We start from the raw sequence: 21,370 nt of genomic DNA on the forward strand, positions 1-21,370 counted from the left end.
CTGAATGTTCACATTCTTCAGAACATTTCCATAATCAGTGCCATGGCAGTTTGATACGTTCTATGGGAATAGGCTTTGGGGGGTTGTGTTTGTGTAGTGAGAGAGCAATGGTAAAAGCATTGTTCAGGGAGTGCTAGGGAATACCAAGGTATGATATTTATATCTGTGCTGCATAATTTTTCATCATTCTCCTTTTTAAATGCCAACTTACTCTCTCTCCCGCTCTTCACCCCCACCTCTCTCTCTCTCTCTCCCTTTCTCTTTATTCAGTGATTTGGGTCACTGGCTGATAAGAGACAACACACAGCTGGCCTAAAAAACTACAAACGCACACACAAATACACATGCACAATTTTTCTGACACGCATACAATATACTTAAGGCACACACTCACCCAGAGCATCCTTTAAAAAATATGTTTACTGTTGTTTGCCCACGCTGAAAATGTACTTCTCTTTCTCTGTGTCACTTTCCCTTCATCCATCCACACAGTCTCTCTCATCACTTGTTTTATAAACAAAACTCTGTGACCTGAATAAAACTGTGTGTGTGTGGGTGGGTGGGTGGGTGGGTGGGTGGGTGGGTGGGTTTGGGTGGGCGGGTGGGCGGGCGCGTGTGTGCGCGTTTGTCAGTAAACCTCTCTCTTCATCATATCAAGAGATTTTAATTATATTTGCTTTAGATGTTTATATGACAGAGAACCCTTTCCAATTTGTTAAAATGTTTTACCTAGCCACATGGTTGTTTCAAAATGTGTTGATTTATAATGGAACCCAGAATGGTGGATTGATGTGTTGATTTATAATGGAACCCAGAATGGTGGATTGATGTGTTGATTTATAATGGAACCCAGAATGGTGGATTGATGTGTTGATTTATAATGGAACCCAGAATGGTGGATTGATGTGTTGATTAATAATGGAACCCAGAATGGTGGATTGATGTGTTGATTTATAATGGAACCCAGAATGGTGGATTGATGTGTTGATTTATAATGGAACCCAGAATGGTGGATTGATGTGTTGATTTATAATGGAACACAGAATGGTGGATTGATGTGTTGATTTATAATGGAACCCAGAATGGTGGATTGATGTGTTGATTTATAATGGAACCCGGGAATGGTGGATTGATGTGTTGTTTTATAATGGAACCCAGAATGGTGGATTGATGTGTTTGTGTATAGGATGGTAGAGCCAGTAATTTCATGATCAAATTGGCCAAGCTCTAGGCCCCTGTCTGAATCTAATAAACTAGCAGCCAGATAACGAACATATGTGGCCTTATCACATAGGGCTAATCTCCCCAAATAATTAATGACATCATCATCCTTTTGGTTGACAAGAAGGAAAACACACTTCAAACATGAGAGGAAAACAGGTTGCAATAGGACTCAAAGCCCGAACAATGAATAAATTAATGGTCTCTAATCAGCGGTGAGATCAAGGAGAGCTAAGGGCCCTTTACCTTTCTTGGCTGTTTGGTATTCACTACAGCGTAGCGTGCAGAGGCTTATTGCTGTATTATTCACACGCAACCCATAGGCCCTATATAAGCTGTTGCACGATTCACACAATCACCCCACACGCGCCACGCAGCTGCTGCCATATGTCATCAGAGAGAGGAGGGATGTAGTGGGTCTTCCCGGATAGCGACCCTCTGTGTCGACCTGTCTAAGTGGCAGGACGGCCAGGGCCCTGGCCTTCTCCCTTTCCCATAAATGATCGATGTCGAAGACAACAGGCGATTGGTTGGCATTGGCAAATGACACGATTAGCCTATACGTCAATCTATGTGCGTTCCCTCACACCTCTCGTGAATATATACTGCCGCATAATTTCCAGTCGAGGCCAGATGTAAACCGTGCTGCCGCTCAGGATTTCAGGGAGGGGGAAAGGGTCTGGGGACTCTGTGGCACCGGGCTTGGTCAGACAAGGAGAGCGGGGCCGGGGGCATGCAATTAGGCTAAGGAGTATGTGACTGGCAGGCAAAATGAGTGAAGAACGCCTCCACAGTGCCCCTCCCTGCACACTCGACCCCTCGGCGGGGTATAATCCACCACAGGCTAAAAGTACACCCACTTTCGCAGTTCCCATGGTAACTCACACCGTTGAAAGCAGGGTCTTGCATTGCGGCTCGCGGTAGATAGGGGACTCCCAGTGAGGATGCGCTTATGGATCCACGGTTGCGTGGAGGGGAGCCAACCAGTTAAATTGGGACACAACAGTTTGAAAAGGGTGTCTATAAATTAGTGATGTACAGTTTGCGAACGATTCGTTCTTTTTGAATCTTTTCTGAGTGACTCGCTCGTTTGACCTGCTGGCTGGCCGCAAGGAATTCTACAGCAGGATTAATATGCTGCTCCGCGACTCTGGAGACGTTCTCCGACCAACAGCTGTCCTTCATAGGCCTATATGCGCGCATTAAAAAAAATCATGCTACAGGCAGCATAGAGAAGCAATATACATGTTTAGAACTGATAGGTTAATTGATCACATGGTGCAAAAATGAATGCAATGAACTACATATTTATTATTTCGATGGTTCTCCCATTGATCATGTTCACGCCTACAAATATCTGAGCATTTGCATTGACAAAGACAAAAAAAATTAAAATATGTTCTGGGCCCATCAGACCCACAAAAGTAATAAAATAAGACAAAAATGTGATGAGATAGATGGGAGCACGAACAGGCTATGGACATTTCAGCACTACAGCACCATGGACTGCGCCCATGTCGACTATGCTGAAAGTAGCCTACATTTTTTTAAATATTTTTTTATTTAACCTTTATTTAACTAGGCAAGTCAGTTAAGAATAAATTCTTATTTACAATGGCGGCCCACTGGGGAACAGTGGTTTAACTGCCTTGTTCAGGGGCAGAACTCTCAAAAAACGAAGCACTGTCGAACATTTTAAACAAAGAACTGTATGTCTGAGCAGTCCACAACATGGATATCTTTCCGACGAGAAATAACTAGAAATGTTGGGTAATATTTATTAACGCTGTGATCGACCTCATTACAGCGGACAGGCAGTCCAAATAGGCCTGCTGCATCACTCGGACCATTTGAGTCCACACAAGACCTGTTAAAACCTCTTGGCGCACGGATCCCTTTAACGGGATCATTTTCGTAAACAACGCTGAATTGCAGAGCGCCAAATTCAAAAATAATTACTAAAAATATTTATTTTTATGAAATCACAAGTGAAATATACCAAAACAGCTTAGCTTGTTGTTAATCCACCTATCGTGTCAGATTTTGAAAATATGCTTTACAGCGAAAGCAATCCAAGCGTTTGTGAGTTTATCGATCACTAGACAAAACATTACGAACAGCTAGCAGCAATTTAGATTGGTCACGAAAGCCAGAAAAGCAATAAAATGAATCGCTTACCTTTGATGATCTTCAGATGTTTGCACTCACGAGACTCCCAGTTACACAATGAATGTTCCTTTTGTTCGATAAATGGTATTTTTATATCCAAAAACCTCCATTTGGTTGGTGCGTTATCTTCAGAAATCAACAGACTCGAGCAGTCATGAAGGGCAGACGAACATTCCAAATAGTATCCGTAAAGTTAGTAGAAACATGTCGAACGATTTTTATAATCAATGCTCAGGTTGTTTTTAACATAAATAATTGATAATATTTCAACCGAACGGTAAACTATTCAATAACAGAGATACAGAAAATGTCGAGCTACAACTTTTGCGCGTATTAACTAATGGAAGGACATCCGTCTATCCACTCGTATCCACGCGTATTGATAAATCTCGCTAATTTTTCAGAATAAAAGCTTGAAACTATGTCTAAAGACTGTTCACACCCTGTGGAATCTGGTTGATATCCCTTTAAATGGAGGAAAGGCAGGCAATGGAACAGGGATACTCACAGACAATATTTTGACAGTTTTGGAAACTTTAGAGTGTTTTCTATCCTAATCTGTCAATGATATGCATATTTTAGTGTAACAGTATAACTTTAAACCGTCCCCTCGCCCCGACACGGGCGAGAACCAGGGAACCTCTGCACACATCAACAACGGTTGCCCACGAAGCATCGTTACCCATCGCTCCACAAAGGTCGCGGCCCTTGCAGAGCAAGGGGAAACCCTACTTAAAGTCTCAGAGCAAGTGACGTAACTGATTGAAATGCTACTAGCGCGTACCCGCTAACTAGCTAGCCATTTCACATCCGTTACACTCACCCCCCTTTCAACCTCCTCCTTTTCCGCAGCAACCAGTGATCCGGGTCAACAGCATCAATGTAACAGTATAACTTTAAACCGTCCCCTCGCCCCGACACGGGCGCGAACCAGGGACTCTCTGCACACATCAACAACGGTCGCCCACGAAGCATCGTTACCCATCGCTCCACAAAGGTCGCGGCCCTTGCAGAGCAAGGGGAAACCCTACTTAAAGTCTCAGAGCAAGTGACGTAACTGATTGAAATGCTACTAGCGCGTACCCGCTAACTAGCTAGCCATTTCACATCCGTTACACTAGCATCTGGGCCTGAGAAATAGGCAGCTTACATTGGTAACGTTATGTTTTCCAAACATAAACATTTTGCCCCCTAGCTTCAAGAGGTTTTAAGTTAAATGATAGCTCCTACTCAAAATACTTACCTCCTACTCAGAATATGGGTTGTGAATAAATGTATGAAATTACAAGAAAATAACACATGCTTTTATCCAGAGGCCAACCAATTACGTTAATGCAACATTGCTCTGGCCATGCAACATTTATTTGACGGTTAAGTGCACTAATGTATCAGCTAATTATATATGTATCTCATTAATGCACGTATAGGTCTACGGGCACGCGTGCATTTTAAAATGTATAGTAGTGATGGGAAGTTCGGCTCTTTTCGACTCGTTCAATCAAAATAACGAATCTTTCTACTAGTTACGTTCATTTGAGTCAGTAATTCCCAGAGCACGCAGGACCAACTACCGGCCAACGATTAACTGAAAACTCGAAAGAGTCATGATTCTACAAGCCTCTCGTTCACATGTCGTTCATCATTTATTTTTTAAACATTTTTTACATTTTTTAATATCACCTTTATTTAAACAGGGAGTCACCATCGAGACTATGGACGCCTAGAGTTTTACAGCACCCCGCTTTGGCGTCGCTTCACATTTCAAGAACTTTCCATTAATACAAAAGTGTGTTTATCCAGATACATTATTTATATTAAATCTAGGAATATCATGGAATGATATCCAGTGTTAATGTAACCTGGTAAATTGCATTTTCTTCCTCACACTATTTCACTATGATATCACATGTGCCACTTTGGCTAGACTGCTTTGCGCGTGATAACATGTACGCCTATCCGTCCTAATCACGGAGAGGGCGGCTCGCCAGCATAACCTACTTTTCACAGCAAATAATGTTGGTGTGCGAGCAAGGCGATCGAGCAATGATATCCAACAGGGCTGCCTGCCTAAACGGCCTGACCCTCGCCTCCTCGCGGCTACTGACTGACTGTTCTCAGCTCGGCTCGGATATCAGGAGAGAGCAAGTGCATAGAGCGCGGGGTTGGCGTTTTTTTTGTCCAATATTATTGTGGTTGGAGCATGAATATTTCAAAATGTGTGGATCCGCTCCAACCGTGGCAGCGGCGACAGGCAGCCAGACTGAGAGAAACACAGATTGGTTTTCCTAACATATCAATTTTGTGCCACAGCACATCCGACGATGCGACTGCCAGACACGCCTTCCCTCCCTCAGCCATTTCCGAAATGTGGGGATTTCATTTATAGGCTGTATATTCACCAGCAGAATAAATTGTGTGATTAAATTGGGAATAAAAGTGATATTTTCATATAAACGACTTTTTATCCACTTTGCAAATACAAGGAAATATATTTGGTCATATCCATATAAATTCATGTTTAACTCAAATAATAAGTGAAGGGTGATGATTATATCGAAAGAAAAGCAATGAATAGGGGTTAGCTAGGCTACTGTAAATGACTCATTGATGTTTAGGCAGAGCATGACGTCATGGAGAGGCTCAACTCAGCCAGTTCATCTGGTACATAACATAACTGGTACATAACATAGGCCTAACTGTCTTTATAATGTATTAGGTTACGAGTGACAGAACATGTGCAATAATAAACATCATTTGCAGTACTCTCTGTGTTATACTTTAATATTTAATAAAGCATAAATATTTCTAATTATCACCAAAATGGCATTTGTTTTCATATGCTACATGGCTATTAGGTTCTGATATAGGCTATAAGGCTGTAATGTAATTTATTGAGATGGGTTTATTAAAAGATGATTGTGAGATATAGAGTCGCCTTCCAGTTGTGGATATGGCGGCTACGGGTGTAACAGCCCTGCGCGTGGAATAAACCATTCTCTCCTATTTCTGTGAGTAGAGAGGGAGGCAAAGAGCAGCGAGGGGGAGGGGTGTTGAGAGGAGGAGAGTGTAACGCGAGGATGGTAGTACCACGGGGTCTGCTGAGAGCCATGTTGGATATGAATGAAAGGGAGAGATGCTGCACCCCTGACGCCGACAGCCCGAGTTCTACCGAACACAGCGAGTAAATGACAACTTCCCGGGCCCAAGGAGAGACGGGGGAGCGCGGGGGAAGGTGTCGAGCGGTGCCGCTGGAGCTGGCGACCTAGCCGGCGACGGAAGAGAGGAAGAGACGCACTCGAAGATAGAGAGCGAGGGAGAGAGAAAGAGAGAGGGGTGAGAGGGAGAAAGGGGGAGAGGAGAAAGGATCTTACCAGACTAATGGCTGCACTGCTACTGGGTTCCTGCCTGCTCTCGCCACTTCTTCTCCACCTGCTCCTCAGCCCTTTGTTAGCAGTTATCCCGGTGAAGGCAGCAGGACCCTGCCGCTGGAGCCCGGGACCCTACCCTGAGACACCTAGCCATCCCGGGGAAGCTGGGGTCTTGGCGAGCAACAGCGGCTCGGTGATTCGCCCCAGGTGGACGTTACAGCGGTTCCCATCGGGACCAGAATGCCCAGTGTGGAGTCTTTTTATATGGCACGGAGCGCACGGAGACCCTTTTGGACCCGTGTGCACGGAAGAAGGGGGGGCGACAAGGGCATGGAATGGAGACATGCTTACCGACCCTGCAGGTATGAGCAGGAGCAGCAGTGGGGAGAGGGGCGTTGTTTCACCTGTTTTCTCTTCCCCTGTTCAAAATGGCAAAATGCGGTTTGTACAAAGGACTAGAGTGTGCGCGCGGTTACCAGCCTGTCTGCTGCTCTCCAAACCCGACACCAGGAGAGTCTTTGTGCGCGGCCACCACCGGGGACCTGATCGCGAGGCGCTCGAGATAGCTAGGGACGTGAGAGAGGCTTCTGAAAGGTGTAGAAGGCCTCTCCACCAGCCACTTTCTCCAACACAGCACATATATATAGCTAAGCAACCACCTGGACAGGTGGGTGTGGGCCAGAGGATGGACGGAGAGAAGGCACAAGTCAACAATCGCGTAAACGCAAATGATCCGGATGATGATTTTGCCTCTGTTTATCTAACAACCAAGCCTAAAGTGCGGGCTGCTCCTCCACAGAAATTATCAGTGGTGGCAGGCCGAGAACAGACCTCTCAATCCCGTGTAGAGAGCAAGGGGTTACCCTGGGGGTCTCTCCCCGTAACGAGGTGTTGTGGTTTGCAGCAGATGGATGTGGGGGGAGGACCTTCAGCCAGCGTTTTTAGACCTAGGGGGAGCATAGCAGGGAGTAATGTCAACATCCAATTTCCCCCCACCACAAATATTACGGATAGTCTCTGTTTTCTATCTAACGGTAGGCATACCGCTAATGAAAACATACATTCACTTAGCTCTATAAACTCGTTTTCCTTATTCCATGACGACATACAGGCAGCAGAATTGTCTGCTCGAGCCACTAATCCTAACCCTCAGTCCGAGCCAGCTCACAGTGAGTCAGCTCTCGTCACGCCTGTAATGTCTTCCATCACCGCTTACACTATATCATTCTCGGCACACGCCTGTGCAATTAAGTCTGGTGTTACTCACAGGGATATCGTTACCACAACCCCTTTATCATTCTCCATCGAGCTCAACCTGACTAAACGGGATGATGACTCAGACTCACATTCCCGGCCACGAGCTAGCCCCCACCACACTACCCGTTCTCAGCACATGAGTTCAGCACCACAGGCACTGTGGACAGCTCCCATGAAAACCTTTACACAGGATTTCCAAAGTAAACACGCAGATTTGGCTCACCACTTTCAGACAATCTTTTTCGGGAGTGTTCACAACGTCAATAGCAATAACAACATCAGAAATGACAACCAGAACCACAACAACAATAGCAATGAGGAGAACAAAGAGGAGAATGTTCTAACTAATGACGAAAGTAACGATGCCGATAGTAGACAGGTGTCGGGGGATCTGAGTGGACCGTGCTCACAGACACAGCAGGGGTCGTTCCCGGAAGAGTGCCTCCACGCTGCGTGTGCTGTCAACACCTTAACCACTGTACAGGGGGGCACGCGCACGCAATTAAAATCCAGTACACTGGTGCCATTACAACAAGAAGGTGTCAGTCTGCGAGAGAGGCATATGGGGGTCGAGGTTGAAGAGGGGTCTGGGGAAGGAGAATTACCGGTGGGGGGGGGACAGGCCAGAGAGCCGTGGAGAGAGGAAGTGGAGGAGTGGGAGTCAGAAGGAATAACAAAGAGAGCCACAGCCCAAACAGATATAACTGGAGAGGGAGAGGGAGAGGGAGGAAAGGGTCAGGAGAGGGCCAGGCACACACAGGCACAGAGTGGAGCAGGAGGAGGGGGGAACAAAGAGTGGCAGGGGGATGAAAGCACACAGGGAGAGTGGGAAGAAGAGGAGGAAAGGCACAGTTCCAGGGGAGAGAGAAGCCTGGAAAGGCACATAGTGAAAGATGGAGGTGAGGAGGACAGAGAGAAAGAGGTTTTGGTGGTGGGACGTGTTCGCCGTGCTGCCAACAGACACCCTCACTTCTCCCTGTATAACTTCCAGGTGCAGGTACCAGAGAACCAGCCCCCAGGCACCTCAGTCATAGCCATTTCAGCCACAGACCCAGACTCAGGTGACGCAGGCATGCTCAGCTACACCATGGCCCCTCTCATGAACAGCAGATCAACTGACTACTTCCACATTGACCCCGACACAGGCCTCATCACCACCTCCCAGGTGCTGGACAGGGAGCACATGGACCTGCATTACTTCCGGGTCACAGCGTCAGACCACGGCTCTCCACGCTTCTCTGGCACCACCATGGTGGCCATCACCGTGGCCGACCGCAATGACCACTCGCCCATTTTTGAGCATGCAGAGTACCGGGAGACCATCCGGGAGAACGTGGAAGAGGGTTACCCCATCCTGCAGCTCCGAGCCACTGACCTGGATGCCCCGTCCAACGCCAACATCCGCTACCGCTTCATAGGAGACACCGCAGCCACCGCCCGCGCCGCTTTCGAGATCGACCCCCGCTCAGGGCTGATCACTACGCGGGGGGCAGTCGACAGGGAGACTAACGAGCGTTACACCCTCCACGTGGAGGCCAGTGACCAGGGAAAGGAGCCCGGGCCGCGCTCAGCCACCGTTAAGGTCTTCATCACGGTGCTGGATGAGAACGACAACGTTCCCCAGTTCAGCGAGAAGCGCTATGTGGTGGCGGTCAGGGAGGATGTCCGGCCCCACTCGGAGATCTTGAGGGTAAGTGCTACGGACTATGATAAGGATAGCAATGCGGCCGTCCACTACAACATCATCAGTGGGAACAGCCGGGGCCAGTTCAACATCGACAGTGTGACGGGGGAGATCCAGGTAGTTGCCCCTCTGGACTTCGAGGCAGAGAGGGAATACACTCTGAGGGTACGGGCCCAGGACAACGGCCGGCCGCCCCTCTCCAACAATACAGGTATCATCAGCGTGCAGGTGACCGACGTCAACGACAACCCTCCCATCTTCGTTTCCACACCGTTCCAGGCATCAGTGCTGGAGAGCGCCCCCGTGGGCAGCTCCATCCTCCACATCCAGGCCATCGACACCGACTCTGGGGACAATGCCCGTCTGGAGTACAGGCTGACTGGCACTAGCCCTGACATGCCCTTTACCATCAACTCTGCCACCGGCTGGGTGACGGTCAGCTCGGCTCTGGACCGAGAGTCTGTAGAACACTTCTTCTTTGGGGTGGATGCCAGAGACTATGGCGTCCCACCTCTCTCTGCCACAGCCAGCGTGACCATAACAGTGATGGACGTCAATGACAACAGGCCAGAGTTTCTGCAGAAAGAGTACTTTGTGAGGCTTAATGAGGACGCGGCCGTGGGCACCAGTGTGGTCGTTGTGACCGCGGTCGATCGTGATGTCAACAGTGCGGTCACCTATCAGATCACGGGGGGCAACACGCGTAACCGCTTTGCCATAAGCACAGCCGGAGGGTCGGGGATGGTCTCCCTAGCGCTGCCACTCGACTACAAACAGGAACGGCGCTACGTTCTGACTGTGACCGCCTCAGACCGCACACTACACGACACGTGCCAGGTCCACGTCAACATCACGGATGCCAACACGCACCGGCCTGTATTCCAGAGCGCTCACTACTCAGTGTCTGTGAACGAGGACCGGCCGCCGGGCAGCACGGTCGTGGTCATCAGTGCCACGGATGATGACGTCGGTGAGAACGCTCGCATCACCTACTTCTTGGAGGACAACATCCCCCAGTTCCGCATCGACCCGTCCAGCGGAGCCATCACCCTGCAGGCCGAGCTGGACTACGAAGACCAGATGACCTACACTCTAGCCATCACCGCCCGGGACAACGGCATCCCACAGAAGTCTGACACCACCTACGTAGAGGTGAATGTGAACGATGTGAATGACAACGCACCACAGTTCCTCAGCCCCAGGTACCAGGGCACCGTCAGTGAAGACGCACCACCCTTCACAAGCGTCCTACAGATATCCGCCATGGACCGAGATGCCCACGCCAATGGCCGCGTCCAGTACACCTTCCAGAATGGGGAGGACGGCGACGGTGACTTCACCATCGAGCCCACATCGGGCATTGTACGCACGGTACGTCGTCTGGACCGCGAGAGTGTTCCCTTCTATGAGCTGACGGCGTACGCAGTGGACCGTGGGTTGCCTCCACAGCGGACACCCGTTCACATCCAGGTGACAGTTCTCGATGTCAATGACAACGCGCCCGTGTTCCCAGCGGACGACTTTGAGGTTCTAGTGAAGGAGAACAGCGCTGTGGGGTCAGTGGTGGCCCAGATTACAGCCACAGATCCAGACGAGGGGGCCAACGCCCAGATCATGTACCAGATCGTAGAAGGTAACATCCCTGAGATCTTCCAGATGGACATCTTCTCTGGGGAGCTCACCTCCCTCATCGACCTGGACTACGAAGCCCGCTCAGAGTACGTGATCGTGGTCCAGGCCACCTCAGCCCCCCTGGTGAGTCGTGCCACGGTGCGCATCCGGCTGGTGGACCAGAACGACAACCGGCCCCAGCTCCAGGACTTCCAGATTATCTTCAACAACTTTGTGTCCAACCGTTCCAACAGTTTCCCCAGTGGGGGGATCGGACGGGTGCCGGCCCACGACCCGGACGTGAGCGACCGTCTCTACTACACTATCGACCGGGGAAACGAGCTGCACCTGCTGCTTCTCAACCACAGCAGCGGGGAGATCCGGCTGAGCCGCAAGCTGGACAACAACAGAGCCTTGGTGGCCCCCATGCTCATCACTGTCACAGGTGAGCCAGAGAGAGAGAGAGTGTGGCTGGATGTGTAGAGAGGGATGGGGACAGAGAGATTTGTGTGTGAAAGAGTGTGTGGTTTGTGTGTGTGTGTGGGACAGAAAGAGTGTGTGTGTGGGACAGAAAGAGTGTGTGGTGTGTGTGTGTGTGTGTGTGTGTGTGTGTGTGTGTGTGTGTGTGTGTGTGTGTGTGTGGGACAGAAAGAGTGTGTGGTTTGTGTGTGTGTGTGTGTGTGGGACAGAAAGAGTGTGTGGTTTGTGTGTGTGTGTGTGTGTGTGTGTGTGTGGGACAGAAAGAGTGTGTGGTTTGTGTGTGTGTGTGTGTGGGACAGAAAGAGTGTGTGGTTTGTGTGTGTGTGTGTGTGTGTGTGTGGGACAGAAAGAGTGTGTGGTGTGTGTGTGTGTGTGTGTGGGACAGAAAGAGTGTGTGGTTTGTGTGTGTGTGTGTGGGACAGAAAGAGTGTGTGGAAGGGCTGGTCAGAAAATGTGAATGACTGAGCGGTAAAGGGGCATTTCAAATACTTAGGCTCTTGTTCCATGATTTATGTATTTGTATTGAGATAAATAAGGCAAAATGTGGCATGGTATGATAAACTGCCTGGTAACGATGGTTTATGATTTATTTTACTGTACAACAGTCATGCATTTCTAGTTTGTTAATAAATAGGTTTTATATGGGCAGTGTTTTTGTGTGAGCTGGCCTATTTACAGAGCTTTTATTCCAATTGCATTGTGGGTGCTTAATGCCTATTTGTGTGTGATTTTGAATACGAGTGTGTGTTTGTTTGTCTATCTGTGTTTGTTTGTTTGTCTGTGTATGTTTGCGTGATCGTATGTGCGTGTGTGTTTGTGCATCTCTCTTTCTCCCTCTCTCCCTGTCCCTTTCAATTTTCCATCTGCAGTAGGAGTCTCTGTTCATCGTTTCCCTCCCTCCATTTCGCCCTCCCTCCGTCTCTCCCACACTCAGCCTTTCTCAGCCTCTCTCTGCCCACTCCTCTCCTCCAGGGCTGGAGTGTTATGAGATTATAATGAAATACAGTCAGTCTGAGAGCAAGTCTGTCAGATTCATTGTATATGCTGCTGTCTGTGTCTGCCTGGCTCCCCTCCCCTCTCCTCCCCTCCCTTCACATTCTCTCTCTCTCTGCTCACGCTCTCTCTCTCATGCTCTCTGTCTCTCGCTCTATCTCTCTGTCCCTCATGGGCTCTCTGTATCACTCTCTTTTCTCTCTCTCTCTCTGGGGCTGTGGCTGTCTCTGGTTCTCTCTCGCTTGCTTGGCTTTGACTCGTGCTCTTGTCTAAGACTGGAGAGTGGGGAGATTAAGATGTAATATAGCCAGTCGGTCTAAGATCCCAACAGGACAGCAGGACTCATCTGATATCTGTCTCTGTCCATCTGTCTGTCTTCTTCCCTTGGGACACCAACACACACCACCACCACTTCCCCTCTTTTGTGTGTGTGTGTGTGTGTGTGTGTGTGTGTGTGTGTGTGTGTGTGTGTGTGTGTGTGTGTGTGTTTGTTTGTGTGTGTGTGTGAATCTGTGTGCTTGGGTGTGTATCTGTGTTTGTGTGTGTCTATACAGTACATATGGGTGTAGACAGAGATATTTAAACATGAAAGGCAAATAATAGAGATTTGATTTGCACTTTCTATAAAACGTGTGTTGTAAACGTTTACCGTCCAGCATATATAAATGTGTTCTTGACTGGTCATGCAAGGGATGGCCAGATAGTTTTGCACAGTTTACAGTGTTCGTAAAGAGATCCTTTTCTTCCTGCTCCAGCTGTAGGATTTTCTCATTAAATAATCCCTCTGTTAGCAGCCCAAGTGGCGCAGAGGTCTAAGGCACTGCATCGCAGTGCTTAAGACGTCACTACAAACACTGGTTCGATCCCAGGCTGTGTCACAGCTGGCCATGACCAGGAGACCCATGAGGCAGAGCACATTTGGCCCAGCGTCATCCGGGTTAGGGGAGGGTTTGGCCCACTGGGATGTCCTTGTCCCATTGCACTCTAGCGACTCCTTGTTGTGGGCCGGGTGCGGCTTGGCAGGGTTGTGTTTCGGAGGACGCATGGCTCTCGGCCTTCACCTCTCCTGAGTTCATACGGGAGTTGCAGCGATGGGACAAGACTGTAACTACCAATTGGATACCACGAAATTGGGGAGAAAAAGGGGTAAAAGTACAAAAAAGAAATAATAATAATATAATCCCACTGTAATGCACTTTAACCACAATAGACAGCAGGGTCCAATACCCCCTCTCTCTTTCTCCCTCTCTCTTTCTTTCCTCTCCTCTCCTCTCTTAGGATCATCCTTTACTTATTCAACACACACCGATGCATCCTGTAGTAAGTGTGTCCAGGTGTATTTGTGTGTGCAAGCGTAAGGACAGTATAATCAATGTGAGGGAGTGTGTATGCTACAAATAAGTAATTTCCCGTTATATACATACAGTAGTTGTAAACGTGGCGTGGTAGATACGTCTGTACGCCTGGGAAGATAAAACAGATAGATCAGATCACTGAGACTATAAGCATATGTCTGTAAAATGCACTTTTATGCTGATGCCTAATGTGTGTGTAAAGTGATCGTGTGTGTGTGTATCCATGTATGTGGTTTAATGGGAGATGAGACACTGTGTTGTTAAGATGCAGTATAAGCCTGTAGAGAGCTCTTTGACTGTGTGGCTTATTCCGTTCTACTTTGCACTGAGAATAATGAGTGTTCAGACCTCAGGGGGAGAAGGGATTTTAAAACAAACAGAGCACAGAAATCATCTGTCAGACCACTGCCTGTAGTGTGCATGTGTGTGTCTGTTCACACGAGCAAGATTGTGAATGAATGCAGGCTATGGATGTGTTTCTTTCTGTGGTTGTGTGTGTGTGTGTTTCCGTGTGTGGGAGTCTGAGCCACATTGTGTGTTCACAATTTAACCATCCTGGGGACCTACACTTGTTATTTCTAGGTGACTCTGCATGCCCAAAACAATTTCCATCCATTTGAAAAGGCCAACACTTGTTCAGTCTCCCCTGATATGACTGGAGGGAAAGGGAGAGGGGCTACTCTCTCCCTGTGTGTGTACATGAAATGAAAGTTGTTCCCGTCTCGCAGCAGGTTCAGGTTTGGCTGAAGTGACAGAGGAGCAAGGCAAGGCTCCATCTCTTTAAAAGGGTTTGGGCATGTACTGCATAGCTACTGACGTGGGTAGCAGGCAGCTTGCTATTTCCAGCCCTAGGTTTAGGAAAGGAAGCATTGCTTATATCTAGGAGGCGGTAAAACTATATTAGCCAAGTGTACCTGGAGTAGCCCCTCTCAACCCAGCAGACCTAAAACACCACTCCTCCGTTTGAAGTGTGGAGTCATGACACGAAAACATGGATAGGAGCAAAAAGAAGCACACAAAGTGTTATTTACAAACGCTTGTTTTCCCCTCAATGCTAAAGATGCTAAAATAACCTCCATTTATGCTTTGGGGAGGGTTCTAAAAGTTTATAGCTAGAAAGGTAGCTTAGCCTCAGAGGGCCAGTAGCTACAGTGATTGGGGACACTGCCCTGTGTAGGGTGCTGTCTTTCGGATGGGACGTTAAACGGGTGTCCTGACTCTCTGAGGTCATTAAAGATCCCATGGCACTTATCGTAAGAGTAGGGGTGTTAACCCCGGTGTCCTGGCTAAATTCCCAATCTGGCCCTCTAACCATCATGGTCACCTAATAATCCCCAGTTTACAATTGGCGCATTCATCCCCCTCCTCTCCCCTGTAACTATTCCCCAGGTCGTTGCTGCAAATGAGAAGGTGTTCTCAGTCAACTTACCTGGTAAAATAACGGTAAAATAAAAAATAAAAATAAATAAATAAACATGCATTAGGTCTGGGTTGTGTTGTACTCTGTGTAGCTACAATACCTGCTTCAGAGTGAGTTAGCTACTAGCTGCTAGCTGGGTTCTATTATTGTGCTGTATGTACAGTATCTGTTCCTAAGTTATTGCTGATTGCTCAGTTATATTGTACTGTATGTAGCCTACCTGCTCCCGACTTAGCTAGCTGCTAGGTGGATTAGCCTATATTGTAGCTCATTGTGTGTACCTGTTTCTGAGTTAACTATGTAGCTGCTAGCTGGAAATAAGCCAGGCAAGGGGTGCAAATCACAAAAGATGACCTCCTTGACTACGATCCATGTCTCATTACAAGAACAAAAGTAATTAGATATTCATTTTTGCAAGTTATTTTGCCTGAGCTGTATTCCCTATTTTGTATTCTGTGTTGACATTTCCTTTTTCTTTTTACAATGAGAGAAATTCTCCACTGTTTTTCCCCATATTATTTCTTGAACATGAAGAATCATATTTTGGTTTGAGCCTTCCTCTCATAATCCTAGTCGACCCCCTGGCTGTTCATTTATTAGCGCCTGGTGTGTATGTGTGTGTGTGGGTGTGTGTGTGTGTGTGTGTGTGTGTGTGTGTGTGTGTGTGTGTGTGTGTGTGTGTGTGTGTGTGTGTGTGTGTGTGGGTGTGTGTGTGTGGGAGTGTGTGTGTGTGTGTGTGTGTGTGTGTGTGTGTGCGTGTGCGTGTGTGTGTGCGTGTGCGTGTGTGTGTGCGTGTGTGATGTGAGCGTGTGTGAGGTCAGTAGGGAGTCAGCCTCCTCATAATCCTGTAATCAAACCAGCTGCCACCGCTCCCCTCCCCCCACAATGTCAACATCCTCATTCTGTCTCCTTTCTCTCAGTAGCTCCACAGACCTTCACTCTCTCCTGTCTCTCAGTAGCTCCACAGACTCTCACTCTCTCCTGTCTCTCAGTAGCTCCACAGACCTTCACTCTCTCCTGTCTCTCAGTAGCTCCACAGACTCTCACTCTCTCCAGTCTCTCAGTAGCTCCACAGACTCTCACTCTCTCCTGTCTCTCAGTAGCTCCACAGACTCTCACTCTCTCCAGTCTCTCAGTAGCTCCACAAACTCTCACTCTCTCCAGTCTCTCAGTAGCTCCACAAACCCTCACTCTCTCCTGTCTCTCAGTAGCTCCACCGACCCTCACTCTCTCCTGTCTCTCAGTAGCTCCACCGACCCTCACTCTCTTCTGACTCTCCTGTCTCTCAGTAGCTCCACCGACCCTCACTCTCTCCTGTCTCTCCTGTCTCTCAGTAGCTCCACCGACCCTCACTCTCTCCTGCCTCTCCTGTCTCTCAGTAGCTCCACCGACCATCACTCTCTCCTGTCTCTCAGTAGCTCCACCGACCATCACTCTCTCCTGTCTCTCAGTAGCTCCACCGACCCTCACTCTCTCCTGTCTCTCCTGTCTCTCAGTAGCTCCACCGACACTCACTCTCTCCTGTCTCTCCTTTCTCTCAGTAGCTCCACCGACCCTCACTCTCTCCTGCCTCTCCTGTCTCTCAGTAGCTCCACCGACCATCACTCTCTCCTGCCTCTCCTGTCTCTCAGTAGCTCCACCGACACTCACTCTCTCCTGCCTCTCCTGTCTCTCAGTAGCTCCACCGACCTTCACTCTCTCCTGTCTCTCAGTAGCTCCACAGACCCTCACTCTCTCCTGTCTCTCAGTAGCTCCACCGACCCTCACTCTCTCCTGTCTCTCAGTAGCTCCACAGACCCTCACACTCTCCTGTCTCTCAGTAGCTCCACCGACCCTCACTCTCTCCTGTCTCTCAGTAGCTCCACAGACCCTCACTCTCTCCTGTCTCTCAGTAGCTCCACCGACCCTCACTCTCTCCTGTCTCTCAGTAGCTCCACAGACCCTCACTCTCTCCTGTCTCTCAGTAGCTCCACAGACCCTCACTCTCTCCTGTCTCTCAGTAGCTCCACAGACCCTCACTCTCTCCTGTCTCTCAGTAGCTCCACCGACCCTCACTCTCTCCTGTCTCTCAGTAGCTCCACAGACCATCACTCTCTCCTGTTTCTCAGTAGCTCCACAGACCCTCACTCTCTCCTGTCTCTCAGTAGCTCCACCGACCATTACTCTCTCCTGTCTCTCAGTAGCTCCACCGACCCTCACTCTCTCCTGTCTCTCAGTAGCTCCACCGACCCTCACTCTCTCCTGTCTCTCAGTAGCTCCACCGACCATCACTCTCTCCTGTCTCAGTAGCTCCACAGACCCTCACTCTCTCCTGTCTCAGTAGCTCCACCGACCCTCACTCTCTCCTGTCTCTCAGTAGCTCCACCGACACTCACTCTCTCCTGTCTCTCATTAGCTCCAGCGACCATCACTCTCTCCTGTCTCTCAGTAGCTCCACCGACACACACTCTCTCCTGTCTCTCAGTAGCTCCACCGACCCTCACTCTCTCCTGTCTCTCAGTAGCTCCACCGACACTCACTCTCTCCTGTCTCTCAGTAGCTCCACCGACCTTCACTCTCTCCTGTCTCTCCTGTCTCTCAGTAGCTCCACCGGCCCTCACTCTCTCCTGCCTCTCCTGTCTCTCAGTAGCTCCACCGACCCTCACTCTCTCCTGTCTCTCAGTAGCTCCACCGACCCTCACTCTCTCCTGTCTCAGTAGCTCCACCGACCCTCACTCTCTCCTGTCTCTCCTGTCTCTCAGTAGCTCCACCGACCATCACTCTCTCCTGCCTCTCCTGTCTCTCAGTAGCTCCACCGACCATCACTCTCTCCTGTCTCTCAGTAGCTCCACAGACCATCACTCTCTCCTGTCTCTCAGTAGCTCCACCGACCATCACTCTCTCCTGTCTCTCAGTAGCTCCACCGACCCTCACTCTCTCCTGTCTCTCCTGTCTCTCAGTAGCTCCACCGACCCTCACTCTCTCCTGCCTCTCCTGTCTCTCAGTAGCTCCACAGACCCTCACTCTCTCCTGGCTCTCAGTAGCTCCACAGACCCTCACTCTCTCCTGTCTCTCCTGTCTCTCAGTAGCTCCACCGACCATCACTCTCTCCTGCCTCTCCTGTCTCTCAGTAGCTCCACCGACCATCACTCTCTCCTGTCTCTCAGTAGCTCCACCGACCATCACTCTCTCCTGTCTCTCAGTAGCTCCACCGACCATCACTCTCTCCTGTCTCTCAGTAGCTCCACCGACCCTCACTCTCTCCTGTCTCTCCTGTCTCTCAGTAGCTCCACTCACTCTCTCCTGCCTCTCCTGTCTCTCAGTAGCTCCACCGACCATCACTCTCTCCTCTCTCAGTAGCTCCACCGACCCTCACTCTCTCCTGCCTCTCCTGTCTCTCAGTAGCTCCACCGACCCTCACTCTCTCCTGCCTCTCCTGTCTCTCAGTAGCTCCACCGACTCTCACTCTCTCCTGCCTCTCCTGTCTCTCAGTAGCTCCACCGACCATCACTCTCTCCTGTCTCTCAGTAGCTCCACCGACACTCACTCTCTCCTGTCTCAGTAGCTCCACCGACCCTCACTCTCTCCTGCCTCTCCTGTCTCTCAGTAGCTCCACCGACTCTCACTCTCTCCTGCCTCTCCTGTCTCTCAGTAGCTCCACAGACCCTCACTCTCTCCTGGCTCTCAGTAGCTCCACAGACCCTCACTCTCTCCTGTCTCTCAGTAGCTCCACAGACCTTCACTCTCTCCTGTCTCTCAGTAGCTCCACAGACCTTCACTCTCTCCTGTCTCTCAGTAGCTCCACAGACCTTCACTCTCTCCTGTCTCTCAGTAGCTCCACCGACCCTCACTCTCTCCTGTCTCTCAGTAGCTCCACCAACCATCACTCTCTCCTGTCTCTCAGTAGCTCCACCGACCCTCACTCTCTCCTGTCTCTCAGTAGCTCCACCGACCATCACTCTCTCCTGTCTCTCAGTAGCTCCACCGACCCTCACTCTCTCCTGTCTCTCCTGTCTCTCAGTAGCTCCACCGACCCTCACTCTCTCCTGTCTCTCAGTAGCTCCACCGACACTCACTCTCTCCTGTCTCTCCTGTGTCTCAGTAGCTCCACCGACACTCACTCTCTCCTACTTTCCTATTTGTCCTGTAGTACTCCACACTACCAAGCTCTTCATGCTACCTAAATATGTGTATCTCTACAGATTGACATAGCAACCTCACCCCCCTCTCCCTCTCCCTCTCTCCCCCTCCCTCTCAGACGGAGTCCACAGTATCTCGGCCCAGTGCGTTCTTCGAGTGCTCATCATCACAGAGGACATGTTGAGCAGCAGCGTGACAGTGCGCCTCCAAAACATGTCCCAGGAGCACTTCCTGTCCCCACTGCTGGGTCACTTCCTGGAGGGGGTGTCGGCGGTGCTGTCCATCCCTCCGGAGGATGTTTTTGTATTTAACATCCAGCCGGACGGCGAGGCAGGGGGCATCCTGAACGTCAGTTTCACCGCTGCGCTGCCCGGGGGTAACTTTTTACCCTCAGAGGCCCTGGAAGAGCAACTCTACCTCAACCGTCCGCACCTCACCTCCTTGGCAAAGATGGAGGTACGGGAGGCGGAAGAACAGACAGATCAACTCAGAAACACAGATAGCATTAGACATATGTGGTTACGCATCAAGATACATAGATGTACGCACTGAACACACACACTTACAAGAATACATTTTACTCATGGACGGACACGCACACACACACACACATACGCTCTCTTTCACTCTCACGCTTTTCCCAACCCGTCCACTGACTTGAAACTATCTGTGTGGGTGTGTTGTAAAACAGGTGCTCCCGTTCGATGACAACGTGTGTCTGCGGGAGCCGTGTCAGAACTACATGAAGTGCATCTCGGTGCTTCGCTTCAACAGCTCTGCTCCCTTTATCTCCTCTCCCTCCGTCCTGTTCCGGCCCATCCACCCCATCGCCGGGCTGCGCTGCCGCTGCCCCGCAGGCTTCACTGGGGACTACTGCGAGACGGAGATCAACCTGTGTTACTCCAACCCCTGTCTCAACGGAGGGGTGTGTGCTCGCAGGGAGGGAGGCTACACCTGTATCTGCAGAGAAGACTACACAGGTAGACTACACAGCTAATAGGTGTTTAGTTACTGCGTGTGTGTGTGTGTGTGTGTGTGTGTGTGTGTGTGTGTGTGTGTGTGTGTGTGTGTGTGTGTGTGTGTGTGTGTGTGTGTGTGTGTGTGTGTGTGTGTGTGTATGCTTATGTCTGATGCACATTTTGTGTGACATTTCTGACTATTTATGAAAAATGTGTGTGTTTGTTCCTGTGAATGAGTCTCTGGAAACAGAGTAGTGTTATGTCCTCACAAGGACACAGGACTAGACGTGTTTCCCATCCCTCCTCCTTTCCCCTGGGAATAGCTGCAATACTGTCTTATGGTGGAAGTGATGGAGGATAGATGCCATAAATATGTTAGAGGTGTTTCATATTCTCTTTCATTTCAGATCAAAAAAGCTTGGGGTGAACCAGCACTTATCTTTCAGAAGTGAGAAGGAGCCTTAAGCGCTGTTCAAACTCTTACAGAGAGAGAAGTTAGAGACTAAAGGAGAGAGGGAGAGCTAGAAAGAGGGTGAGAGAGATTCCTTGGGATGAAGAAAGCGATCGCAACGATGAATAGAAAATAGAGACTGATGGGAAATAGAGGAGGGTTTTGAGGATTTTCTGTGTTGCCTGTGTTTGTATGAAATGTCACTGTGTTGTTTCAATGGACTGCAGAGAACTAACACAGGCATTTAATAATGATTCTATAATAGACGGCATGATTCCCATGG

The 21,370-nt window shown here is 49.4% G+C and overlaps 1 protein-coding gene across 2 annotated transcripts in view; it reads left to right on the forward strand.

Annotated features, from left to right (window-relative positions):
- The first annotated feature begins 6,413 nt into the window (after window positions 1-6,413).
- The window catches only part of celsr3 (cadherin, EGF LAG seven-pass G-type receptor 3), a 56,822-nt gene continuing 41,865 nt past the window's right edge, over window positions 6,414-21,370 (forward strand). Inside the window, exons 1-4 of one of the 2 annotated variants that reach the window (XM_055931963.1) lie at window positions 6,415-7,120; window positions 9,007-11,755; window positions 19,796-20,133; window positions 20,369-20,657. In XM_055931963.1, the coding sequence (XP_055787938.1) occupies window positions 7,094-7,120; window positions 9,007-11,755; window positions 19,796-20,133; window positions 20,369-20,657 (3,403 nt within the window). In that variant the 5' untranslated portion in view covers window positions 6,415-7,093. Of the gene's footprint in view, window positions 11,756-19,795; window positions 20,134-20,368; window positions 20,658-21,370 lie in introns of both variants that reach the window. The other variant, XM_055931962.1, reaches the window with a different exon arrangement.

Source organism: Salvelinus fontinalis, chromosome 8, assembly GCF_029448725.1.
Source record: "Salvelinus fontinalis isolate EN_2023a chromosome 8, ASM2944872v1, whole genome shotgun sequence".
Classification (NCBI taxonomy): domain Eukaryota; kingdom Metazoa; phylum Chordata; class Actinopteri; order Salmoniformes; family Salmonidae; genus Salvelinus; species Salvelinus fontinalis.